This window comes from Ornithodoros turicata, chromosome 1 (genome assembly GCF_037126465.1).
Source record: "Ornithodoros turicata isolate Travis chromosome 1, ASM3712646v1, whole genome shotgun sequence".
Classification (NCBI taxonomy): domain Eukaryota; kingdom Metazoa; phylum Arthropoda; class Arachnida; order Ixodida; family Argasidae; genus Ornithodoros; species Ornithodoros turicata.
The window spans coordinates 147,280,778-147,305,318 of NC_088201.1; the positions used below are offsets into that span (position 1 = coordinate 147,280,778).

Here is a 24,541-nt window from a genome sequence, read left to right on the forward strand (position 1 = left end):
AGGTCAAATATGATAACGTAAGTTAAATTTAATACGTCATCGCTGTAATATAATTAATACATGTGTGACACCTGTACATACCTTAGACTTTGTGTTGCGCTCGTCACCTCGGTGAAGCAGAGGAACCGTCCATAACTGGTGACTGAACTGCAGTTTGCTTCGGACGTTTCCACAATTCGCATGCTGCGGCATCTTCGTAGTCATCGGCAGCAAAATGAGTTCAGCCAACACCACCTAGACAGAGAAAGCCATGCGTGCTTGTCGACTTCACGTAACAATTAAGAGTCAGCCAATCAGGATCCTGTTTCAACGGCCGTAGCCAATCACGAACGTGCTTTCAGCGGTCGTGGCCATGGAGAAGAACCACCGTCATCTGCGAGTTCTGATTGAGCGTCCCCGCGTACTAAATGGGAAAAATTGGAAATAAAGCGCAACGGTCTCAATTTTGCTCAAAAGTGATATTCTGGAAGGGGTCTTGCAATTTTTGTCTAAATATTTAGGTCTGCAGGTCCCAGGTGAGCTGCAATCATTTGCGGGTTCTTCAATTCGCAGAACAATGAATCGCGGTAGCAGACGAATTTTGACTTTATATGTCCACGTAGCGAAGGAAGGAGAGGAGGCAATGCGCAGGCTTTCTCTATCTAGGTGGTGTTGGTTCAGCGCACACGACCCTGTAAGCACACGAGTGCTTTACGGTCCCTGTAAGTGATAAGGTATGGCAGTTCTCTGCGCGCACTGATTGGGGGAAGGTGTTGGATCTTTCGAATCTACGACAATTAGGCGATGTACTGTTCTTCAGTCACCTTGTGTATATGTGGTTTTAGAGGTGTGAAGCGAACGGTTGTAACGTATAACTATTCGTGTGCTTTAGTGCATTAGTCCGTATGTTGTTTCTGCCGCCTGCAGAGGATATGTACCAAGCGGTCCAGCTGTTTCTGCTTCTGCTTCCTGAAATGTGTCACATACCAGGCGGGATGCGGCTTGGTGGCTGCGTGTGCGCTACAGGAGAAACTCCTCGTTCATCCTTCCTGTTGACTATGCGCCAAGGACATCATGTATGAAACTTCGAATGTGCCTATAATGTCTCTGCAAGCTCCGACAGTACCTATCAGTAGTCTCTATCCTTCCTTCCTATTTATTTGGTGCAAGGTGCGTCATATATAGAGGAACTGTAGGCGAAGTCGGCAAACGCGGCTCGCATATGTTTAAACAGAACTACTCCTCATTAACGCTCGCATTCCCGTAAAGATACGGCAGCAGATTTCCGCAACTGCGTTCTTCAGTACTGCACCTGTCTCGCAATCAATATGACCGGGCTTCCGTATTTCCTTCTGTTCCTGGTCTACGGTCTACGCGGAGAGTCTGCGAAGCCAGACACACTGCCATTCCGCGCTTGCGGGGGAAAGTTCAGTAAGTACATATGCATCAAAGCTTCAAGACGCAATTCCGGCAGATAAATGTGTAAGATGGTCATACCAGAAATCGAGGCTGTCAGTACATGAAGAAGTATGTGTAATGGAACACAGACGAAAATAAGAAGGAACCTCTGTCAAACAATGTCACAAGGATCGCGGTGCAGTCATGATGTCATCCTACATAAACGGCTGCTCCGGGGTACCTTCACTTTTTGAAACTATAACGGTATTCTCGAAGCTCATATCGAACTCCATCTTAAACCACCATTCATTTCCGGAAAGCTGCCCCATAATTTAAATATTCTTAAACATTCTATTCCGAAACAGACATAGGGGTCGCCATTTCTATGACGGGAGGGGTTCAGTAGGTCTATACCACTGACGCAAGTGATATCAGTGTTCTTTCAAGACCTCTCTACAGAGCATATGGGAATCTCGACTGCCGATGGTGGCAGGGAGCCAGGGCTCGCGTCTACTTTTTGGTCCTGGGGGGCACACTCTGAGATTTGCGCCCACCCCCCGCCCGTACCACACAACTTCTTTCGCCGTGAGTTCCATGGGACGACGAAACGATGGGTTCCAACGAAACACTGAGCAACGGAATGAATGAAAAGCGTGCTATACGGCATTCATGAAACCTTTGATATATTTTATTCTATTGAAATGATAGGCTTGTACCTTATGCGTTAATTGTGACCACCATTTTGACCGGCTAACAATGCAGGAGAAATTTGCAGACTGCAGATGACTGTCATGGGTTTGTGGGACTCTAAACACCACCAACCCCAACCATCCAGCCGTAAATTTTGAGCCCCTTCGGTGGACGTCAGGGGGAGGGCGATTGCCCCTGCAAGGAACATTTGCTCGATCCACATAGGCTTCTTGGTTGTAGTGTTTTTTTATGATTATTTGCGGGATGCTTTGCAGATATCGAAACACGTTGTTGATACCACCTCTGCGGCTACTATTCGTGCAAGTATGCTATCCCGTTGCTGACCTGCAGCTAGCTGGCGAAGAGCATCGTGAACGTCACATACTCTCAACCCAGCTGTGATATGCTTACATACGAAAAATATATTGTTATTGGAATCGCAGTTATGTTTGATAACGCCAGTCGATTGTTTGTTTGATTGGAAGACTTTGCTGTCGTATCGTTACGGGTCACGAACGCTGCATCCACTTGCTGTTTGCGAAGTCGTGCTCTGCGCCCATATCTCGAATGCATGGCGTTTGAGGTCCCAGGAGCAGTATCTAGACCTCTTCAAGGATATTACAATAGTGCGAATGAGTTGCATTTCGGAACCCCATGGTATCGTGTACACACTGTAGGTACGTACGTAATAATTAGGCGTGAGTGACAACTTTAATAGCTTATACTCCTAACGAACGTATTTCGCGAAAGTAATTAGTACATTGTCGAGGTATCAAGACAGCTAGCACCAGATACAAGAACAAGCAAGAAACTTGCTTGACCCCCGCAGGGAGCACCGGCTTGGACTGGTGTTTGGTGAGTGGCGCCACCACGTACCCCAGCTCCGATTCCTAATGTGTTATCCGTACCGTGCCGAGGGGATGAAAAGCGAAGGGTAGAAGCCTTGAACGGTGGCTGTCGGGACCTTCCCACATGTATGAATGTGAAGTGTGGGCGACCAATCGGAACATGATATATTTCCTCAAACATCGCATGATTAAATACTCAAACTCCCTTCCGATCGGGAGCGGTAAGCGTGCCCGAACCAAAGTTATCATACCAAAAGCTAAACCATTTATTGCCAAGTACATTGTACTGGCAGTCATGGCATCAGAAAATGTAAAAAACTGTAGTTCTTGGTAAATGTCACCTTTCTTTATTGAAAGAGCAGTGACATCCTTGTGGACAAACATTTCTGAAATAAAGAAGTTACGATCGGAAGACCTCCTCATAAAGTGTAGGTCTGATGCTGATTGCGACCGAATCCTGAATGCTCGTGAAATGCATGATGCACGGGTTTCTGCCCCTATTGGAAAAACGTCTTGAGGTTACCCCAGAAATCCTGAGGTTACCTCAGGCTATCTTGAGGTTCTCTGAGGTTAACTCAGAACTGCCTGAATTTCTCCTGGGGTTACCTCACGAAATCCTGAGGCCCTACCTCAGGATCTCAAACCCGGCTGTGGGCCCTCTGAGGTTACCCCAAGAAATTCTGAGGTTCTGCCTCAGGGCCTCAGACCTCATTTTCGGTTCTTCGAGGTAACCTCAAGCAATTCTGAGGTTCAATCTCAGAACCTCAGACCTAGCTGTGGTTCTTTTAAGGCTCCGCCTCAAGACCTCAGACCAGACCGTAGCTCTCCGTGGGGTTACCTCAGCTTATCTTTAGTATCAACCTAGGGCGTCGCACCTTGATACACCTTGCAGCATTGGGAATTTCGGTGGGCATTTCTCAGGGACCCTTTTAGTTGGAGAGGTTCGCAAGGCTTTTGGAGTACAATTTAGTTTGGTGACTTAAGTTAATCATGTTAACTTCATTAAATTGATAACGTTAACTAACGCTACACCAAAGCGTAACGCCGAAACGTTACATGAAATTTCGGGTCATCCACATAGATCGAAGGCATCAGTTCATTTATATCCGGTTAAAAATTAGAGCTCTGCTAGCACAGTAAACGCAAACAAGTTGTGCACCAATGCAGATGTTATACAAAAATCACAATGAAACAATTGGTAAAAAGCAAGTGGGCTGGTGATTATGATTCATATTTCTAAAACCCGCGACTAGATACTGAACAACGAAAACAAACGACTACTTCCGCGAGTGTCTGTTCAGCTCCCTAGTCTCGGGGGTTTTGGTAATATGCAAAAAGAAATCACAGTACTCGTGTGAAAAAGACACTGCAGATTTTTATGTGATGAACCATCTTAAAACACAATGAGCACGAATTTTATAGGATAAACCGAAGCAGTTCACGCGCTGAATATTTGTTAGAGGCCAGAAATAGTAGATAAAATTACAAACAGAGGTTGTTGCGATACTTTCTGCTCCTATGAGCTTCAAACAGGTTGGCGACGCCATTACAATGAAGTGTTCCGCGAACAATCTTCAAAAGATGGAATATTTGGTTTACGAAAAACAACGCGGAAAACATGCAACATCGGTGTCGTTTTCACAGCCGCAGTAAGTTTCTCTGCTCGAGCGAAGCATCCCTCTTTCTCCCTTTTTCCTTGGTTCGAAAGGGGTCGAAGTTCCCGCTTTTGTGGTTCTTGGAATTGCCTCCCCTCTGCTTAGAGCAGTTACATGCCGACTTCCATGCCAAGATGTTCGTGTGTATTTTCTTCGTCCTGCCTGTCGCTTCTTAATGACGTGCCAGGATGACGTGTGTATACGTGAGGTTCTTGACGACATTCGCGTTCTTGCTTCTGTGGAGAACGTGATATTTTTTTTCTGGAGACAATCATGCCACGGTTTTTCAATCGGAACACGGAATATCCAGTGCACGCTATTTTCCGGAAGGATAGCGAAAAAACGTGTGAAGGCTTCTTTCAGCAAGATACGTGAGGGTTATTTTTTGTATATTGATTTGGCGCGCATGATGATATTCATATCATCATGCGCGATGACATGCTATGTAACATGATATATTGATATTGATGCGCGTGCGTGCGTACGTTTGTTTTGCACCAAAGAAAACAATTTGCGAGAATATTTTGTGAATGGAAAGCGACATTTCAGAAGTAGATGCAACTTTGAATTTGAAATATGTGTGATATCGTATTTTCAGATTCCCTGTGACACATTTCGGATAAACAGCATGTCTCGTAGTAGGCACTCAGGATGTTGCCAGGGCCCCACCGAATATCTTGATAGCCACCGAGTTTCTGTCCCTCTGCTACTTTTCATATCATTCTTGATATGCAAAGAGTTACTAAGCTTATTTGGAGACTCCACATATGCCAATGGTGAAAACCGTCTGCGTTTTGAGTATCACAATTTAAAGTAATGGACTTTTATAGTTTGTTACCGCGAAGAGCATATTACTTTCGAACATGCTCAGTGAATTTGGTAATCATTATAAGATAAAAATAAGGAAAAATATCGAGTACATAACAACCAGGAACATTGTGCTTACTTTCGACCAGACAACACTCCCTGAGAAATTGAAATTGAAAGCATACGGTCAGCTGAAGTGCGTCCCTATATTCCAAACCCTCTCAGGAGCTTCCGTTGTAACAGGATTGGCCATGTCGCGGACTCGCGCCGTGGCTCCGCTTGTTGTGCACGATATGGTCAGTCTGGCCACGAGACAAAAGAATGTAAAGGCCCAGACTGTTGCGTCAACTGCTCCTCAGACCACCCGTCTGAGATGTGCATCCCTACAGATGATGTGCGTAGTGGAAGTATGAAAAAGATGTTTTGCATGGTAAAGTTACCCAAAACTTAAGCTCTCCTGAAGCCAGGAAAAAAAGTCTCTCCCATCTTTTTCGAGAAGTGATTTGCACCAGGACTCAAACAAAAAGCAAAATTGGTCACACAGTGCACACAGACAGAAGCAATAGTATTAAAGACCAAGACACAAGTGAAGACCAAGGAGGTACAGATCCACCTCCAACCATCCAACATTTGCCATCTCTCATCACTCAACTTTTGTCATCGCCACCCAAGCAAATGACTTCTATGGAGTGTGATGACGATGCAAGCTCGCAAGGGTCATTCACGAGCGCGAACTCCCAGTCTAAAAGACAGCAAAAGGTAGTCTATCGGGGAGTGGCTCACTTCTCGATATATGCAAAAATGTTCCACAAACCGGGACTAGACATAACGAAAGAAAGTACAGATACAACGACTTCACGTAACAAAACATCAATTTACTTCAACAGAATGTTTCGTCCCCCATGCAGGAGACATCATCAGTGCGAGCACACACGAGAGAATGACATATAACCCAGTTTAAGGAGGTGGCTGTACATGTCTGGGAGAGGACCGCGGTTGACATTGCACGCAAGTGGGTCACGCCGTATATGCCATGACTCCAAGAGTTTCCGGGGACCCCACCTTCGTTCACGAGCCAAAATCTTCGCGTTCTCAAAGTCAAAAATATGGTCCGTTGTCCAACAATGGTAGTTCTGTCTTCGACCTTGTCGCATTTGTTGCATTTCTCACATCCCGTTTATGTTCTTTAAACCGGGTATAACATTTGCGACCTGTTTCGCCTATGTATGTGGCGTTACAATCTTGACATTTTATCTCATACACAGCTCCTCTTTGGGACATGGGTGGGACGGCGTCTTTAGGTTTGGAGATTAAACTACGAAGTTTCATGACAGGTTTGAAAGTCGTCTTGATGTTGAGGGGGAGTAGCGCATGGCGGATAGACTCCGACACGCCTTTGACATACGGAATGCACACACTGCCCTGGCTGTGATCACGCTTGTCGTGCGGTCTCTTCTCTTGCACCCGTCGTCTTGTGTTGGCAATAAATGACTTCGGGTACCCTCGCTTAGTCAACGAGTCGGCAATCGTCTTTCTTTGGCTGCGCGTAGTTCAGTAGTCGAGGCGAACTTGTCAGACCTGTGGCTTCTCACGACGCTTCGTTTTTCCTCCACCGGATGATGGGAATCGAAATCCAAGAAATTCCCCTTGTCACAGTTACGGTGAACGCTGGTTTGTAGTGTGCCGTCTTCGCATCTACGAACGCTGACGTCCAAAAACGAGAGCGCGAAATGCCCACCCTGACCGGGAGATATACTATTCTATTCACCACATGCTTTAACCTTCAAGAATTCTTTACTGTAATGTTCTGAACTGGAAACGCTGTGAAAGTGCGACGCAGCCTTTCAATATGATTCAGGTTCTCAGGGCCTCGCCATCGAAAGACATGACCCCAGGACCGGATCGCATCCTATACTCGAGCTAACGCACCTGTCAGGCGAAGCACAAGAATGTATTCTACAGTTCTTTAACTTAGTTTGGAAACAAGGGCAGCTCCCTTCTCGCTGGAAACTAGCCAGGATTCTCCCTTTGTTGAAACCATTAAGAGATACCTCCAGCCCAACCAGTTACAGGACAATTGCTCTCACAAGTTGCCTGGGCAAAACGTTTGAGCGTATGGTAAATAACCACCCTGTATATTATCTAGAAAAAAAATCAGTGTATTATTAAGTATCAACGTTGTTTCTGAGCCGCATGTTGTAGAGTTGACCATGTCGTTCGTCTAGAAACGACCATCCGGGAAGCATTTGCAAGACAACAGCACTGCTTATCGATCTTTTTTCACCTGGAAAAGGCCCACGATACTGCGTGGCGCTACGGTATCCTTCGTGATCTGCACGCTTTCGGGATACGGGGCCGTATTTTTCGCGGCATTGCTAACTTTCTTGAGGGGATGACCTTCAAGGTCCTACTTGGCACAGTATTATCACAACCCTTCATCCAAGAAAATTGTGTTCCGCAGGGATCTGTGCAGAGTGTCACAAGGTTTATAGTTAAAATGAATTCTGTGGTGAATGCAATTCCTCCCGCTATTAGCTGTCCCTTATATGTGAATGATCTACAAATATCATGCTGTTCCACTTACATGAGTAGATGCCAACGGCAACTACGGCTCACTATAAATAAACTGACCAAGCGGGCAAACGAAAATGGGTTTAAGTTTACACCCGACAAAACTGTTTGTGTTCCGTTTTCTAGAGTAAGGGGAATGTTCCTTAAACCCGCTCTTAAATTGGACAGGCGTGACCTAGCTGTTCAGCCGGAATACAAGTTTCTCGGTCTTATCTCCGATAAGAAACTGACTTCCTCTACTCAAATTACACACCTAAAAGCAAGATGTACAAACTCCTTAAACCTTGAAAGTGCTATCACACCGGTCATGGGGAGCAGATCGAACTCTTCACAGAGTCTATGTGCTCATGGTTCGTTCAAGACTTGACTATGGGGCTGTGGTATATGGTCCAGCACGTCAATCATTTTTGAGACGTCCTGATCCTATCCATTACCAAGGACTTCGTCTGGCTCTGGGCGCATTCCGCACCTCGCCGGTAGAAAATCTTTATATTGACTGCAACGAATGGCCATTAGAACGACGGAGGTTTTATCTTGCCACCTCTTATGCATTAACAATAAGAGGCTACCGTGATCATCCTGCCCTCTCGTGCGTTAAAGACACGTACTTTCAACAACACTTCATTAACAGATCATTAACGCTAAGTGGTGCACCACTTAGCGTGCGTCTTTTGCATGGTGTTCAAGATTATGGGTTCGCACATTATAGCTGTTTTGTGCTGGAAACCCGGCCCGAATTCCCCCATGGCAGCCACCTCCACAGTGTAACACTTCATTCTCAAAATTTAAAAAACGAGATTCTCCACCTATTGTACTCCAACACAAATTCGAATCCATGAAACAAGATTTTGGAAACCACATAGCTTTTTACACAGACGGCTCTAAAGTACAAACCGAGGTCTCGTGCGCGATGGTGACCGACACATGTACAAAATCGCATCGCTTCACAAATATACTTTTTTCAGTGCAGAAATACACGGTGTAATTTTAGCCTTAAATCATATCGTACAAGATGACATCAAATCATTGGTTATATACGTGGACTCCCTCAGCTGTTTGCAAGCGATATGTGGCCCCCATACACAAAAAGCCTCCTTGTCCAGCGTACATAATGTCTGGCATCCAGAGCAACCAATAAAGGTCTTTCCATAATGTTTTGCTCGGTGCCGAGCCATGTTAGCATACACGGCAATGAACTCGAAGATGCTGCAGCAGGAGCTGCTCTTTGTGGTGATCCAACTCCTTTCGAGGTTCCTTACCCAGACCTTAGAAAGTGCCTCAAAAAGAAAATCAACGAAGCATGGCAACGAGATTGGGATTCTCTGGAAATGAACAAGCTACATCTCATTAAGTGTAAAGTAGGCAGCCCCACTTTCTCTTTCAAAAACCGTTCACATGAAGTAATTTTTAGCCGACTCAAGATAGGACACGCAGGGAGGATTTCCCCGGTGTGCGAGCTGTGGGGTGCAACTCTCTGTTCTACACAACCTGACCACCTGTCCATCACACGAACCTCATCGTCGTCATTATTTTCATGAATTTTATCGAGATCACACGCCACTGCATCCGGCCCAATTGCTGGGTGATGAACTTCTTATACCTCCTTCCAGAACTTATAACTTTTTTTGGGGATGTTGGGTTTCTAAGTGCACGATAATTTTCTATCTCTTAAGTTATACAGACATGTTTATGCTACATTTTACGTTTTTTTAACCTAATCATTTAAAACCGCATTGTTTTTAACCTAATTTGTTACATTCACTACCAGAGTTTGGCGCTCTATGGCCCATGTTGCTTTTGCGCCAGAGAAATCCAATCATCATTGCATGCATGACGACATACATATGAAAGCTCAAGGGCAGGGCAACAAGAAACAGCAACAACCTTAGTTTATGATGATGAATGGGGAGTTTCATCGCCAGAGGCAATACCCTACCCCTGTAAGAAATCTTTCAGAAGACGACGAGGAAGAGCGCAAGTCACAAGCCGCAAGGTTATTGCGCGTGTTTTGAATTTCATTTTCCTTCGGTGCCAAGTAGGGTGCTCAGTCAGTCGATTTGTCGGCATTAAACGTTGCACATCGTCTTGGACTTCTGGTCGTGTTTTCCTTAAAACCTTTTGTTGCGAAAACCAGGAACCGCAGACTCTGGACGAAAGGACACCTGATAATCCACCGGAAAGCATGAAACGTCTTCGCCGGCAGCGCGCCCCAATTCGTTCTCGAATCAGCAGATTTACTCGAGACATCAAGAACATCGTCAGCTCGCCTTCTCCGTCCTTGGAAGATCTGGAGCTCAAGCTCTCTTTGTTAACAGCCAAGGGATCTATACTGTCAGACGTGGACCGCGATATCGCTGCAGCTGTAGATGACGACGAGAGAGACCAAAAGGCACAAGGCTGGGACGACTACCAGGAGATTATCACGGCAAAACAACAACACGGCAGCCACGCGACGAGTTAACCAATTTCTCTCTCAACCATCTCCGCTATCGGTTCCTGACTCATGCGGAGCAGGCTTAGGCCAGACCGCGTCGTCTCAACGTCATCACGCAAGCGCACCAAAGCTTCCGAAGCTACAAATCGAGCCGTTTACCGGAGAGTTATCGTCATGGCAGTCCTTCTGGGACCGGCATACATGACAACCGTACCCTCTCTACCATTGCGAAGTTCCAATACCTAAGGACGCTGGTCAAGGGCAAAGCGGAACTTGCGATCATGGGGCTGGACTTGACCAACGAAAATTATCCGACAGCCATCAATATTCTCAAGCAGCAATTTGGTAGCCGACACCGTTTGATTTTCGAGCACATGAGTCATCTCCTCGAGCTACCAAATGTGCGGTCCTCTGACGACGTAACGAGGCTGAGGAAACTCTACGACGTCTTGACTGTCCGGATGCGCATCCTCAAGAGCCTACAAGTGCCAGGGACTTCCTACGGCGTTGTGCTGACGACAGAGTTACCTCGGAAGCTTCCATCTGACCTCGAACTGGAGTATTTTCGTCAGAGAGGTCCTAATACGAAGGAATTGCCCACTGCTGGGTCCCGGAAACGGGAGCCCCCTGTACCTTCAGCTTCTGCCCTGACTACACAGGCGGACTCCCCTGTTACCAAGTGTGTTCTCTGCGACTCCTCCCAGCATCGTGCCGAAGATTGGAAGCTGCCGCTTAACCATGAGGAGAAACTCAACAAGGTCCAGCGGTCCGCGTGCTGCTTCAAATGTGGCAAACGACGACACCTCGCAAAGGACTGTAGGTCGGCTGCTCGTCTTTTCTGTTCCAGCTGCAAAGGGAAACATCTCACATCTCTCTGCTCCAAGAATATGCAAACTTCGAATGTTTCTTGCACCGGCCCAACCTACGGCACCTCCCAACCCCCGCAGGTGTCCTGTCCTCCTGTCGCTCTTCTTGAATCGACACCGCTAGACACTTCTCAAGTCAACGTGTCGACAGTAAGCACAAGTTCCATTGTGCTGCTCCAAACAGCAAGGATTTGGGCACAGGGTCGGACTGGAGCACGCAAGAAGCATCTCCACATTTTAGTAGATGGCGGCAGCCACCGTACCTTTATAAGGCGGGACACATCATGCAAGTTACGATGGGGCACTGCAGGGTATGAAGAACTCGCCATATTTGCCCTTGGAGGCCGGGCAAACACTGACTCGCAGAGTGAACATCAGCCTTCATTCCGCATTCTCTCAAGACAAGGTCGAGATTGAAGCCCTGGAATTTGAAGACTTCTCCGTGGAAACGTTACCCGTTCCAGATAACGTTCTCGTCTCCCATCTGCGTGCTCACAGCATGTCCGTTGCTGATGACCCGGCTCTTTCTGTGGAGTCTCGTTGCTCATAGGAACCGATTACTATTGGAAGGTTGCTACCGGCAACATGAAGTTGCATGACCGACTCGTCGCCATTGAGACCATCTTCGGCCGGGTAATTCAAGGTCCACGTGCGCTCAACTCCTCCTTGAAAACCTCTACTATGCGAGTCGAGGTGACCCACATTCAGAGTGACGAAATCAGCACTTCAAAAGATCTCCAGAAGTTCTGGGATCTCGAACACCTCGGCATAAAGCAAGTAACTGAGCCATCATCTCAGGACATATTGTCGGATAACCCGGCCCTGCAGCGCTGTCGTGGGACTGCGTGGTTGACTGAAACGATATGTTGTGCGCCTGCCATGCAAGGGAGAGCTTACAAATCTGGGCAATAACAGAGACCTGGCTCGACGGCGTCTGGACGCGCTCACCCGCACTCTTCGCCGCGATCCAGATCTGCTTGAAGAATACGACCGGACTATTCGCCAATGTCTTAAAGACGATCACGCCTAAAGAGTTCCCGTTGAATATGGTCGTTCACACTCTTGCCGAGTCTATTACATGCCTAACCATGCAGTAATAAGGAGAGACCGTGAAACAACGAGTTAGTATCGTCTTCGATACGAACTTCAAGTCGGGTGCTTAGTCAGTCGATTTGTCGATTTGGACTTCTGGTCGTCTTTTCCCTACAACCCCATTGCTGGGGGTGATGTGGGAAATGAGATAATGAGTCCCTTCAACGTCAGGATCCAAGTCTGATTGTGGCCAGAAAGGTCAAAACAGATTTGAGCGCAGAGCGTTAGTGGGCTTGATTCGCCCATGGACAAAGCAATTTTGATAGGAAGAAGGGGCGAGAGTCTAGCTGAAGAAGAGTTCTTGAGAGTGCATTTCGGGTAGGTTGGTTGGTAGTGTGCGCAGTGAAGAAGAATGCGCTGCAGATCTTCTAGAGCACCGCAGTGACAGCCTCTGGGAGAGTCAGCTTGCCTGAAGCGGTAACGCCACTGAGCTGTAAAAGCCACATCGAGATGCATTCGATGAACCAACGCAGCATCTTGACGAGAGGTGTTTCGTGACTTGTGAAAAGCGAGCGTTGGATCAACCCTGCTCAGCATAGATAAAGGAAGAATGTGAGCGGTCAATTGGTGGGAAGTCAGGGGGGTCGCAAGGCGTCGAAGCACAGTACGGCAACCTCCTCTCGGCAGTACAAATCGGTCCACTTCCGATACGAGCGATCTGCTTCGGCGGCGCTGTCTGCCTGCTCGTTTCCCACGGCACCACAGTGAGCAATGATGTCGGCTGGTACCCACTCGGCAACCAGACTGTGGCCTGTTTCGTACACATGGTTGCAATCCATCGCATCCGTGACTAGGCGTGCGGATGAGCCTCGTATGACAGAATTTTCAATAGGATGCAGTGCAGATTTTGAGTCAGTGATGACTGTTCATTCCAGCGCGGTAAAATCAACGATGTGCTGCATAAATAAAAGTATGGCATAATGGTCTGCAGCCGTTGATGACGTTGGATGCGAAAGGCGTCGTCCTTGCACTACTCCTTCGGCTGGGGTTACGACTGCCGAGACGGACTTGTCCATTCCAGATACGTCATCTGTATATGCTGCTGTAGATGTAGAAAATTTCTCGTCTACCAGAGCATGAAAATGGCCTGGAAGGACTTGAGGGGGACCTGATCTCTTCTTTCCAGAAGGTTCGGAAGGCTTACTAAGGTCGGTGGTACCGGCAGAGACCAGAAAGCTGCCAGCGATGTGACGTTCTTAGCTACGAAGCCAGTGAGACTGGCGTGTCGCTCTAAGGGCGGTATCGAATTTTCTTGAGAAGCGGGTGACGGGGACTGTGAGGACGCAAAAGTAGGAAGTGCCGACGCGTGTCACGTTCGCGTAGAACCTCAACCAAGAGCTCGCCAGCTTCAGCCAGGACTTGCCGTATTTCAGCAATTCCTGGAACTCCAATACTGCGACGAAGGCTTGGAGCAAACAGGGTTCGAAGGGTATTTATTGATGTTGTTGAGATCCTGTGCAGGATGGGAAAGCTGTAAAGCAGGGTCGCCCTCACCAACGCCGCGTGAACTGCGAGCAGGAGCGCTGATCACTGCCCCATCCTGAACCAGAAATATGCTGAATTGCAGGGACCCATTGCTGCAGTTTGGTTTCAAGGTGCTCAATGTGGCGAGCTACAACGCCACGGAAGCGATGTTAACGTACAGGCTCAGGCTTCTTGACACCAACCTAAAGAGGGAAATTTGTCATAGCCTTGCATGTGAAAGGGAGCTCGACGCACACTTCGGGCGAAAGGTCTATCCCAAGTGCGTGGGGTACGTATATACATTATTTAAAGCCAGCTGTAAGTAGCGCTGAATGGTTGGGCGTGACTTTCCTACTGTCCAAAGGGCGACGTCATCTGCTTGCACAGAAAACGACACTTCGAGAGGAATTACCGATTGTAGGCCGTTCAGATTTCGGCAGTGGCACTGTCTCCATGAGGACGAAGACAGTGCCACTGTCGAGATGTCGACCATTATTTTAAACGTTTCATCGTATATTATAATGTTTGTGTTCGATTCCCCACTAAATAAACTACCTTTTGTTAACTCTCGTGTAATCTGTCGTCCACGTCTTCTTGTTTTATTTTTATTCAACTTCGCAGGCGTTTGAGATGTCAACCCCTTTAACCTACATATATACGTATATATAATGAAGGGAAAAAGAGCCAATAAAGAAACAAGTAAATGACACAATTTACTTGTTGCTATAATGGCTTTTTTCCCTTCATTATAATTCACTGGCTTGCACTGCGGCATTGAGGAGAGCTCAGTCACCCTCTCAGGTGTATATCGCTCGCTGAGCGACCACTGGTTTGCCAATTCCGAACGATGCGCAGCTACCCAGAGCTGACGAGTCACAAACACGGCGAAACACGTGTTCCCTGGTGTTGTCGCATCGTTCCATGAGTATCATCACGTGTCTATCGTGAAGGCGAAGGAGGGTGCTTCGCGCACGGGAGGTTCAGGGGGCTATTGCAGGCGTCCCAATTTCGCTACGGTTGCACGAATTGCACGGGTGGGAAAACTGTGTTCGGCCACCAAACATTCCATACCGACCAAGAACAGAAAAAAAGTTGTGTGCCTCTAGACAGCTCATTTAATGGCTCTTTTTTTCTCATTATAATTCACTGGCTTGCACTGTGACATTGAGGAGTGCTCAGTCACCCTCCCTTTGTACCCTCCCACCTAGCAGCACCCTAGTATCACCCTCCCTTTTTTGTCCTGACGAAGAGGGTGCCACTGTCGAAATGTCGACCATTCTTTTTTAATCTATGTGTTAAATTACCCATTAAATAAATTAGTTTTTTTTAACGTTCCTGTAATCTGTAGTCCACGTCTTATTATCTTGTATATATATATATATATATATATATAGTTGAAATAAATGGGAGACAGATGACGAAAGTAGGGGAAGTAGCAAAAAGGGGAATTATTAAAACTTACAAATTATACAAGTTAGGGAGGATGTCTACGTTACGGCGGAAGCTCCGCCTTCTACGGGACAAAAGAGCTAAATGTGGCCACGAGGCTGATAAGGGGCTTGAGAATGACGTGGTCGGTTGGGGGAACGATCGGTGATTGTTGAATCTAATTTCGACAATCACCGATCTGATGTTACCAAGAAACCTAATCTTCCGGTCTCACGCCATTTCAAACAACCAGAACATTCAATCAACGAAGCCTCAGTTTTTATTCTCCAGTCGAACTTTATCTCCGACCGCTCCCGGGAACAACGGGAATCTTACCTAATTTACAAATTCCGATCGGCCATTAACGAGGACCCTGGCATGCTGTCAACAATAAGAAGTTTAACAACCTAGATACGACCCTGTTGCCTTTTCTCGTTTCAGCCAGATCAAAATCCACACTGACCCACAAGGACGATGACCCCACTCCTGGACCTGACACAAAAGCGCTCTGGAATTTCCCCAATTGACAACCGCCAGGTGGCGGAAATTTCCCCCAACCGACCACGTAATTCTCAAGCCCCTTATCAGCCTCGTGGCCACATTTAGCTCTTTTGTCCCGATGAAGGCGGAGCTTCCGCCGTAACGTAGACATCCTCCCTAACTTTTATAATTTTTAAGTTTTAATAAACCCCTTTTTGTTACTTCCCCTACTTTCGTCTTCTGTCTCCCATTTATTTCAACTATAATTACGTAGCCGTCCGATCCAACTCCAACTTTTCAAGATATATATATAAGCAGGAAAAATCAGAAGACGACAAAGAGCTTACAGGAAAGCACAAAGGGGAGTTTATTAACACATATAGGGATAGGGGTCGACGTTTCGGCAGTCAGCGCTGCCTTCGACGGGACTGAAGTCGGGACGAAGAAGAAGGGGGAATCGGGACGCGTCCCGTCGAAGGTATCCCTATATGTGTTAATAAACTCCCCTTTGTGTTTTCCTGTAAGCTCTTTGTCGTCTTCTGATTTTTCCTGCTTATTTCATTCTCGTGGTCAACCGCCCTCCCAAGCTTCTATTGTATATATATATATATATATATGTATATAGTAAAAAAATAGCCGGAGCTCTTTGGCTGCACGTATAGGATATGTCTGTAACTCAAACATCGCCATGCAAGTACTGGACAGCTGTTTCGGCCTTCTGACCTTCTGACGCCATCCACTCAAACGTTGCCTGCCTGCGTACTGCTGATGAGGTCCAAGAAGGCCGAAACAGCTGTCCAGTACTGGCATGGCGATGTTTGAGTTACAGATATATATATATATATATGGACACTCATGGAACGATGCGACAGCACCAGAGGACACGTGTTTCGCCGTGTTTGCGGCTCGTCAGCCCTGGGTAGCTGCGCATCGTTCGGGTTTGGCAAACCAGGGGTCACTCAGCGAGCGATATACACCTGGGAGGGTGACTGAACACTCCTGAATGCCATAGTGCAAGCCAGTGAATTATAAAAAGGGGAAAAAAGCCATTAAAGAAATAGGTAAATGACGCTAGACGTGTTTGAAATTCAAACTTACAGATTAAGATGGCTTCTATGGCTGCACGTAGAGAAACAGACACTCATGGAATGATGCGACAGCACCAGAGGACACGTGTTGTGTTTGCGGCTCGTCAGCCCTGGGTAACACGTGCCCTCTGGTGCTGTCGCATCGTTCCATGAGTGTCTGTTTCTCTACGTGCAACCATAGAAGCCATCTTAATCTGTAAGTTTGAATTTCAAACACGTCTAGCGTCATTTACCTATTTCTTTAATGGCTTTTTTCCCCTCTTTATATATATATATATATATATAAGCATATGTTCAACGTGCAGCCAAAGAGCGTATGCTATTTTTCTTCATTTCATACTTTACTGGCTCCGCACTGGGCTTTCAGAGGTGAGTCACTCACCCTGACGGGAGGACATCACGTTCCACGTGACCTTCCGACGCCACTCGCTCAAACGTCGCCCACCTACGCATTGCTGATGAAGGCCCAATAAGGACGAAACAGCTGTCCAATGCTGGTGTGGCGACGTTTGGGACTTATAAACATATGTTCAACGTGCAGCCAAAGACCGTATGCTATTTTTCTTCATTTCATACTTTACTGGCTCCGCACTGGGCTTTCAGAGGTGAGTCACTCACTCTGACGGGAGGACATCACGTTCCACGTGACCTTCCGACGCCACTCGCTCAAACGTCGCCTACCTACGCATTGCTGATGAAGGCCCTGTAGCGCCACCGCCGTCTGACGATTGTCACGATCCTCGAGGACTGCTTCTTTCCCTCTCGAGCTGGCAGTTCCTTTCGCGCAGTGTCGAAGTGGCATCACGCAGTAAAGACTGTTTTTCCCTGTCTGTCGGAGTCTAGTGTGGACCCGTTTCCTTAGACTTCCACATTTCTGGTGACCCGAACGGCGAACGCCCTCCTTTTTCTCGCTGCTTCGAATGCCAACGCTTCGCTCCGGCCTGACTACTACTGCTACTGAACTTGGTATGAGCACTCCGATTCAGCACCAACCGGACCTGGCCCCGCCCACGTCAGGCCCCTTGACCACCACTCCCCTACCTTCCGTAGAAGGAACCCTGTCCCTGCGTCTACCACCTTATTGGGCCCACGACCAGCAGCTATGGTTCGCCCAGGCCGATGCTCAATTTTCCGCCCGAAACATTTCGTCGCAGATTACCAAGTACGGGTATGTCCTTGGGGCTTTACTTGCCGATACCGCGGCGGAGATCCGCGACATTATTCTCCAACCACCCCTCGACAAGCCTTACGACACCCTCAAGGCAGAATTAATCGCCCGAACAACAATGTCTTCCCAACGTCGCCTGCAGCAGCTTCTCACCAACGAAGAGCTCGGCGACCAGAAGCCAACCCAGCTTCTTCGACGGATGCGAGCTCTAGTTGGCGACGCCACTCTAGATTCATCGCTCCTCCAAGAACTGTTTCTGCAACGTCTGCCCGCGGAAGCACGCCGCATCCTTGCTGCGGCAGGCAGCGCTTCCTTAGACGACCTTGCCAAGCTTGCTGACCGTATACTTGACCACTCGCCGGTGGCATCGGCTACCATCGCCTCCCTTGGTCACAAGCCCCCTCCTGCACGTCCTGACATCGCACTCTCTGACATACCTGCAGCAATGGCAGCCATGACTGCAACGTTACAGAGCATGAACGCCGCCATGGCGAATCTCACGGCAATGGTGGCTGGCATTTCCACCCGCAGCAGGTCCCCCTCTCCCGGCGGTGGCGCTACAGCCCAATAAGGCCGAAACAGCTGTGCAGTGCTGGTGTGGCGACGTTTGGGACTTATAAAGATATGTTCAACGTGCAGCCAAAGAGCGTATGCTATTTTTCTTCATTTCATACTTTACTGGCTCCGCACTGGGCTTTCAGAGGTGAGTCACTCACCCTGACGGGAGGACATCACGTTCCACGTGACCTTCCGACGCCACTCGCTCAAACGTCGCCTACCTACGCATTGCTGATGAAGGCCCAATAAGGCCGAAACAGCTGTCCAATGCTGGTGTGGCGACGTTTGGGACTTATAAAGATATGTTCAACGTGCAGCCAAAGAGCGTATGCTATTTTTCTTCATTTCATACTTTACTGGCTCCGCGCTGGGCTTTCAGAGGTGAGTCACTCACCCTGACGGGAGGACATCACGTTCCACGTGACCTTCCGACGCCACTCGCTCAAACGTCGCCCACCTACGCATTGCTGATGAAGGCCCAATAAGGCCGAAACAGCTGTCCAATGCTGGTGTGGCGACGTTTGGGACTTATAAAGATATGTTCAACGTGCAGCCAAAGAGCGTATGCTATTTTTCTTCATTTCATACGTTACTGGCTCCGCACTGGGCTTTCAGAGGTGAGTCAACGGGAGGACATCACGTTCCACGTGACCTTCCGACGCCACTCGCTCAAACGTCGCCCACCTACGCATTGCTGATGAAGGCCCAATAAGGCCGAAACAGCTGTCCAGTGCTGGTGTGGCGACGTTTGGGACTTATAAACATATGTTCAACGTGCAGCCAAAGAGCGTATGCTATTTTTCTTCATTTCATACTTTACTGGCTCCGCACTGGGCTTTCAGAGGTGAGTCACTCACCCTGACGGGAGGACATCACGTTCCACGTGACCTTCCGACGCCACTCGCTCAAACGTCGCCCACCTACGCATTGCTGATGAAGGCCCAATAAGACCGAAACAGCTGTCCAATGCTGGTGTGGCGACGTTTGGGACTTATAAAGATATGTTCAACGTGCAGCCAAAGAGCGTATGCTATTTTTCTTCATTTCATACTTTGCTGGCTCCGCACTGGGCTTTCAGAGGTGAGTCACTCACCCTGACGGGAGGACATCACGTTCCACGTGACCTTCCGACGCCACTCGCTCAAACGTCGCCCACCTACGCATTGCTGATGAAGGCCCAATAAGGCCGAAACAGCTGTCCAATGCTGGTGTGGCGACGTTTGGGACTTATAAACATATGTTCAACGTGCAGCCAAAGAGCGTATGCTATTTTTCTTCATTTCATACTTTACTGGCAACGCACTGGGCTTTCAGAGGTGAGTCACTCACCCTGACGGGAGGACATCACGTTCCACGTGACCTTCCGACGCCACTCGCTCAAACGTCGCCCACCTACGCATTGCTGATGGAGGCCCAATAAGGCCGAAACAGCTGTCCAATGCTGGTGTGGCGACGTTTGGGACTTATAAACATATGTTCAACGTGCAGCCAAAGAGCGTATGCTATTTTTCTTCATTTCATACTTTACTGGCTCCGCACTGGGCTTTCAGAGGTGAGTCACTCACCCTGACGGGAGGACATCACGTTCCACGTGACCTTCCGACGCCACTCGCTCAAACGTCGCCCACCTACGCATTGCTGATGGAGGCCCAATAAGGCCGAAACAGCTGTCCAATGCTGGTGTGGCGACGTTTGGGACTTATAAACATATGTTCAACGTGCAGCCAAAGAGCGTATGCTATTTTTCTTCATTTCATACTTTACTGGCTCCGCACTGGGCTTTCAGAGGTGAGTCACTCACCCTGACGGGAGGACATCACGTTCCACGTGACCTTCCGACGCCACTCGCTCAAACGTCGCCCACCTACGCATTGCTGATGGAGGCCCAATAAGGCCGAAACAGCTGTCCAATGCTGGTGTGGCGACGTTTGGGACTTATAAACATATGTTCAACGTGCAGCCAAAGAGCGTATGCTATTTTTCTTCATTTCATACTTTACTGGCTCCGCACTGGGCTTCAGAGGTGAGTCACTCACCCTGACGGGAGGACATCACGTTCCACGTGACCTTCCGACGCCACTCGCTCAAACGTCGCCCACCTACGCATTGCTGATGAAGGCCCAATAAGGACGAAACAGCTGTCCAATGCTGGTGTGGCGACGTTTGGGACTTATAAACATATGTTCAACGTGCAGCCAAAGAGCGTATGCTATTTTTCTTCATTTCATACTTTACTGGCTCCGCACTGGGCTTTCAGAGGTGAGTCACTCACCCTGACGGGAGGACATCACGTTCCACGTGACCTTCCGACGCCACTCGCTCAAACGTCGCCCACCTACGCATTGCCGATGAAGGCCCAATAAGGCCGAAACAGCTGTCCAATGCTGGTGTGGCGACGTTTGGGACTTATAAAGATATGTTCAACGTGCAGCCAAAGAGCGTATGCTATTTTTCTTCATTTCATACGTTACTGGCTCCGCACTGGGCTTTCAGAGGTGAGTCACTCACCCTGACGGGAGGACATCACGTTCCACGTGACCTTCCGACGCCACTCGCTCAAACGTCGCCCACCTCATCGCCCACCACCTCGTCGCCTGCCTCCCGCTCATTCACGCGGTGCGCATCTTGTAGGCGGTATTGGACAGATACTTGTAAAAAAGAAAGTTATTCGATTGGTGCACCGGTTCGCGAATTATTTAGCCCGGGGATTTAACTGAAACACCCGGTATACATATATACAGGGTGTCTTTTTTTTTGGGCAATAGACATGTTGTTTTCACTTCTATCGTCTCTGGGCCGGCGGACGCTCTTGGTCAAATGTTGCTCAACCGTCAAATGACTAATTACCTAAAAATAGTTAACTAATCTTTTTAATTATAAAAGCTACGAAGTTCTCCCAATGAGAACATCTGTTCCTTTCGGTGACCTGATATCGTAGTCGTTTTGAGAGCAAAAATCCGTTCGTTAGATCGTCCGCAAAAAAATCGTGGATGAACGCCACTTTGGAAGTCGCTGGGGAGCTGTGCTAGCCTAGCTCAACTGGTAAAGGGCCTCGACCGGTAATCCAGAAGATGTGGGTTAGCGTCCTACAGCTGGCTAATCTTTTCAGTGACTTCCTTCTTTCATTATGCTTATACTACAAAGAGTACATACAAAAAAATACAGGTATACAACTACGAATTGAATTATTTCAACGGTTATTCCATGCACTGGGTTCAATATGCGACACATTATAGCTTGCTAGATCCTTCATTGTTATCTTGTTGCCATGGGCATCCGAGCAAGATCCCTGACGGGATACTGCACTGAGCATTTCCGTGAAGATCTAGAAAAGTGATGGCATATTACAGCGCGTGCTTGACTTTCGATGGATGTTTTAAATCAACGAAATAGGAAACACGGGCGTTACCGTGGTTGTAACCTAATACTCCAAGGAATGCATTACTGCAGTGCTGCTTATACATGCAACTGAATTAAATTGAGGTACCTCACCCTTTGTTTTGACTGAGATGGTAGTAGGACTCTCGCACATGCGGGCGTTCGCAAAACAAGCACTATACAGGGTGGTCCACCAACCATGATAGAAATTCATAGTAAAAAACGTAGGCCCCGGAGAGACATGCGGTCAAGGGATTTTTTCTGCCAATGACTTTTGCCGCATATTGGTAACATTTTTATTTCATTTGAATTGACGGAAACTGAATATCTTGAACTCCGAAATAGTGATGGGCAACTCAATTCAATTTGATGAACTCGTTCATTCAGTTCAGCTAACTTAAGTGAACTGTTAAAAAAAAGTCGTTCATTCCTTCACCTCCTCGTGACGCCATACCACCACATGACTGATACCCTTTCGTGATATTTGAGACACTGGTTCGCGCTAAGCAGCCCTAGCAATTTCAACGAACAAGAGAAAACTAAACCTGATACCGCAACTTTAATATCCGTTACTTAGAGTAAGAGACAACAAATTACAAATCAACGACGTGGGTGTGAATAAGTCGAAATCGTTCACCTATCATGACCTTTACTCTACTGTGGAAAGTCTGCTGAAATGCTTCATGCAAGCAGGTACAAGAACGACTTCCTCTATATTTATTCAAGAATATTGGCGACAACTGCATACATAAACGTAGAAATTGCCGAGGAAGCTACGTTGAAAACAGAACTCCAAGAACACAACCGCGATTTTTTTCGGAATAACAGAGTTAGCGTAACATTTCAGAACAGCCTCATAATTTATTAGGATGTTCTCAAACGGGCTTCTTTCAAATCGTACATCACGAACGAACAGTAGTTTCGGTCCTTGAGGCACATGAGAAGAACGCGATAAGCAGAGCCTCCATAACCTGCCAGTTACGGTCGAAAAGCGCGGCAATACAATCGACACAGCACGTGAAATATCAATATTCCTGTCAACCTGGAACATCAAACTGACGGGCAACGCATGCCTTGCTAATTCCCGGTGAAACATACGATTCCAAGCGGCAGCGAACGCCAGTTGCCCTGGAACGCATCACAAGGACGAACACTTGAGCTGACGAAGCGAGCACGCGATCGCGTCAGAAGCAGACGAAGGAAGTGCGCCCGGAGAACTCCTACCATGAAAGAAAGCAAGAACGTGCTGACTGGTCGAGAGAACTCATTCATTGGGAGACCAAGCAGTTCACATCAGTTCAGACTTCACTCTCGTCCCTCCTCCGCTCATGTACACTGCGCTCGGCGACACGGCCTGACACGGCTTAGGGAGAGGGAGAGGCAACTACGGACTGTTACTGCTTTAGATACAAGAATGTAGATGGCGCCGCTTTCACCGCTCTCCTTCCTCTGAAGAGCCGCTTCTTAAAATTTATTGAAAGCTTTCGCGTGGCGGACCACGCTTCATCAGGTGAAAACAGCAAGCACTCACCAGAAAAGAAATATCCCTTATGGCCAATTTCTGTCCATGAAAAGAATTTGTTCTGAAGATAATAGGTCTAATAAACATGCCCAACAAATGTCCTGATTTTCTACGGAGAAATTATCCCTCAGTGCTCATTCATAACGCTTTCGTCAGGTCTGCTACCGTAGAACGATCACCTTTGCTCTCTCCCAGACTCAAGCTGGACAAAAATGATGTAAATTTTGCAACAACATATCACAAATCACTTTGCAACAGCAAGAGAGGTCTTTCCATACCCCTCAAAGTTGCTTTCCCTAGATCTCGAAACTTGAACAGCGTTCTAATTTCTTCTTCGATGGCACAGGAGGAACGGTTGTCTTCCTTGTAATGGAGCGCGCTGCCAATCATATGCGTTCAGTATGACATGCACTCTTGCGCACAGCAACCTCTAATTTCACATTGAAAATTCGCCAGTCCCACCACTGCAATTCAGCCAATGTCTGGTATCTGATCACCTGTAGTAAGTACAATGTGCAATGCGTGAAACACAACGAGAGAGCGAGAGAGAGAGATCCTATGGTCACAGATCCGACAACCGCACCAGCGTCCGAGCCGATGACTTCTGCGTTCGTGTTTCCGCGCAGAGTCTTGTCACCAGTTTCATCACACAGCAGCGTGTCGCATTTCTGCTCATTTCGAATCGTGCACAGGTTTAGTAACACCTTCGTTTGCAATATAAGTTCTCCGTTGCTTTTTTTGCCTCCGGCCCTGTTAGTCGACAATGTCTGCGCAAGGCTCCCTTCGGGGAAAGAGGAGCTTTATATGGACTGTGTTTACACCAAGCACCCAAACGAAAGCGAGGTCCAACCTTTGTCATGCTGAGATTTCTCACAAGAACGGGAACACTGCAAACCTTCGGCGCCATGTGAGAGCGAGACATGTTGGTGTTGACATAGATAGCATGATCCAGAGGGGTGGCACGGCAAGTGTGGACACTGACGAACCGTCACAGCTTGAGGCACAGGTTCGCGCACCTGATGCAGCTACAAGTGCTCCTGGACATCCTGCTGAAGCTCCTTCCATCGTCACTGCCATGTACGTTGAACTACTTCCATTTGTTATTGATGCGCACT

General features: G+C 47.7%; 1 protein-coding gene across 1 annotated transcript; it reads left to right on the forward strand.

Annotated features, from left to right (window-relative positions):
- The first annotated feature begins 17,720 nt into the window (after positions 1-17,720).
- On the forward strand, positions 17,721-18,539 carry LOC135386843 (uncharacterized). The gene has a single exon (XM_064616382.1). It carries the CDS (start codon positions 17,721-17,723, stop codon positions 18,537-18,539), a length of 819 nt encoding a protein of 272 aa, XP_064472452.1.
- Positions 18,540-24,541: the final 6,002 nt, after the last annotated feature.

Coding starts and splice junctions, on each gene's coding strand:
- LOC135386843 (XM_064616382.1), top strand. CDS start 17,721: ATGCCAACGCTTCGCTCCGGCCTGACTACTACTGCTACTGAACTTGGT.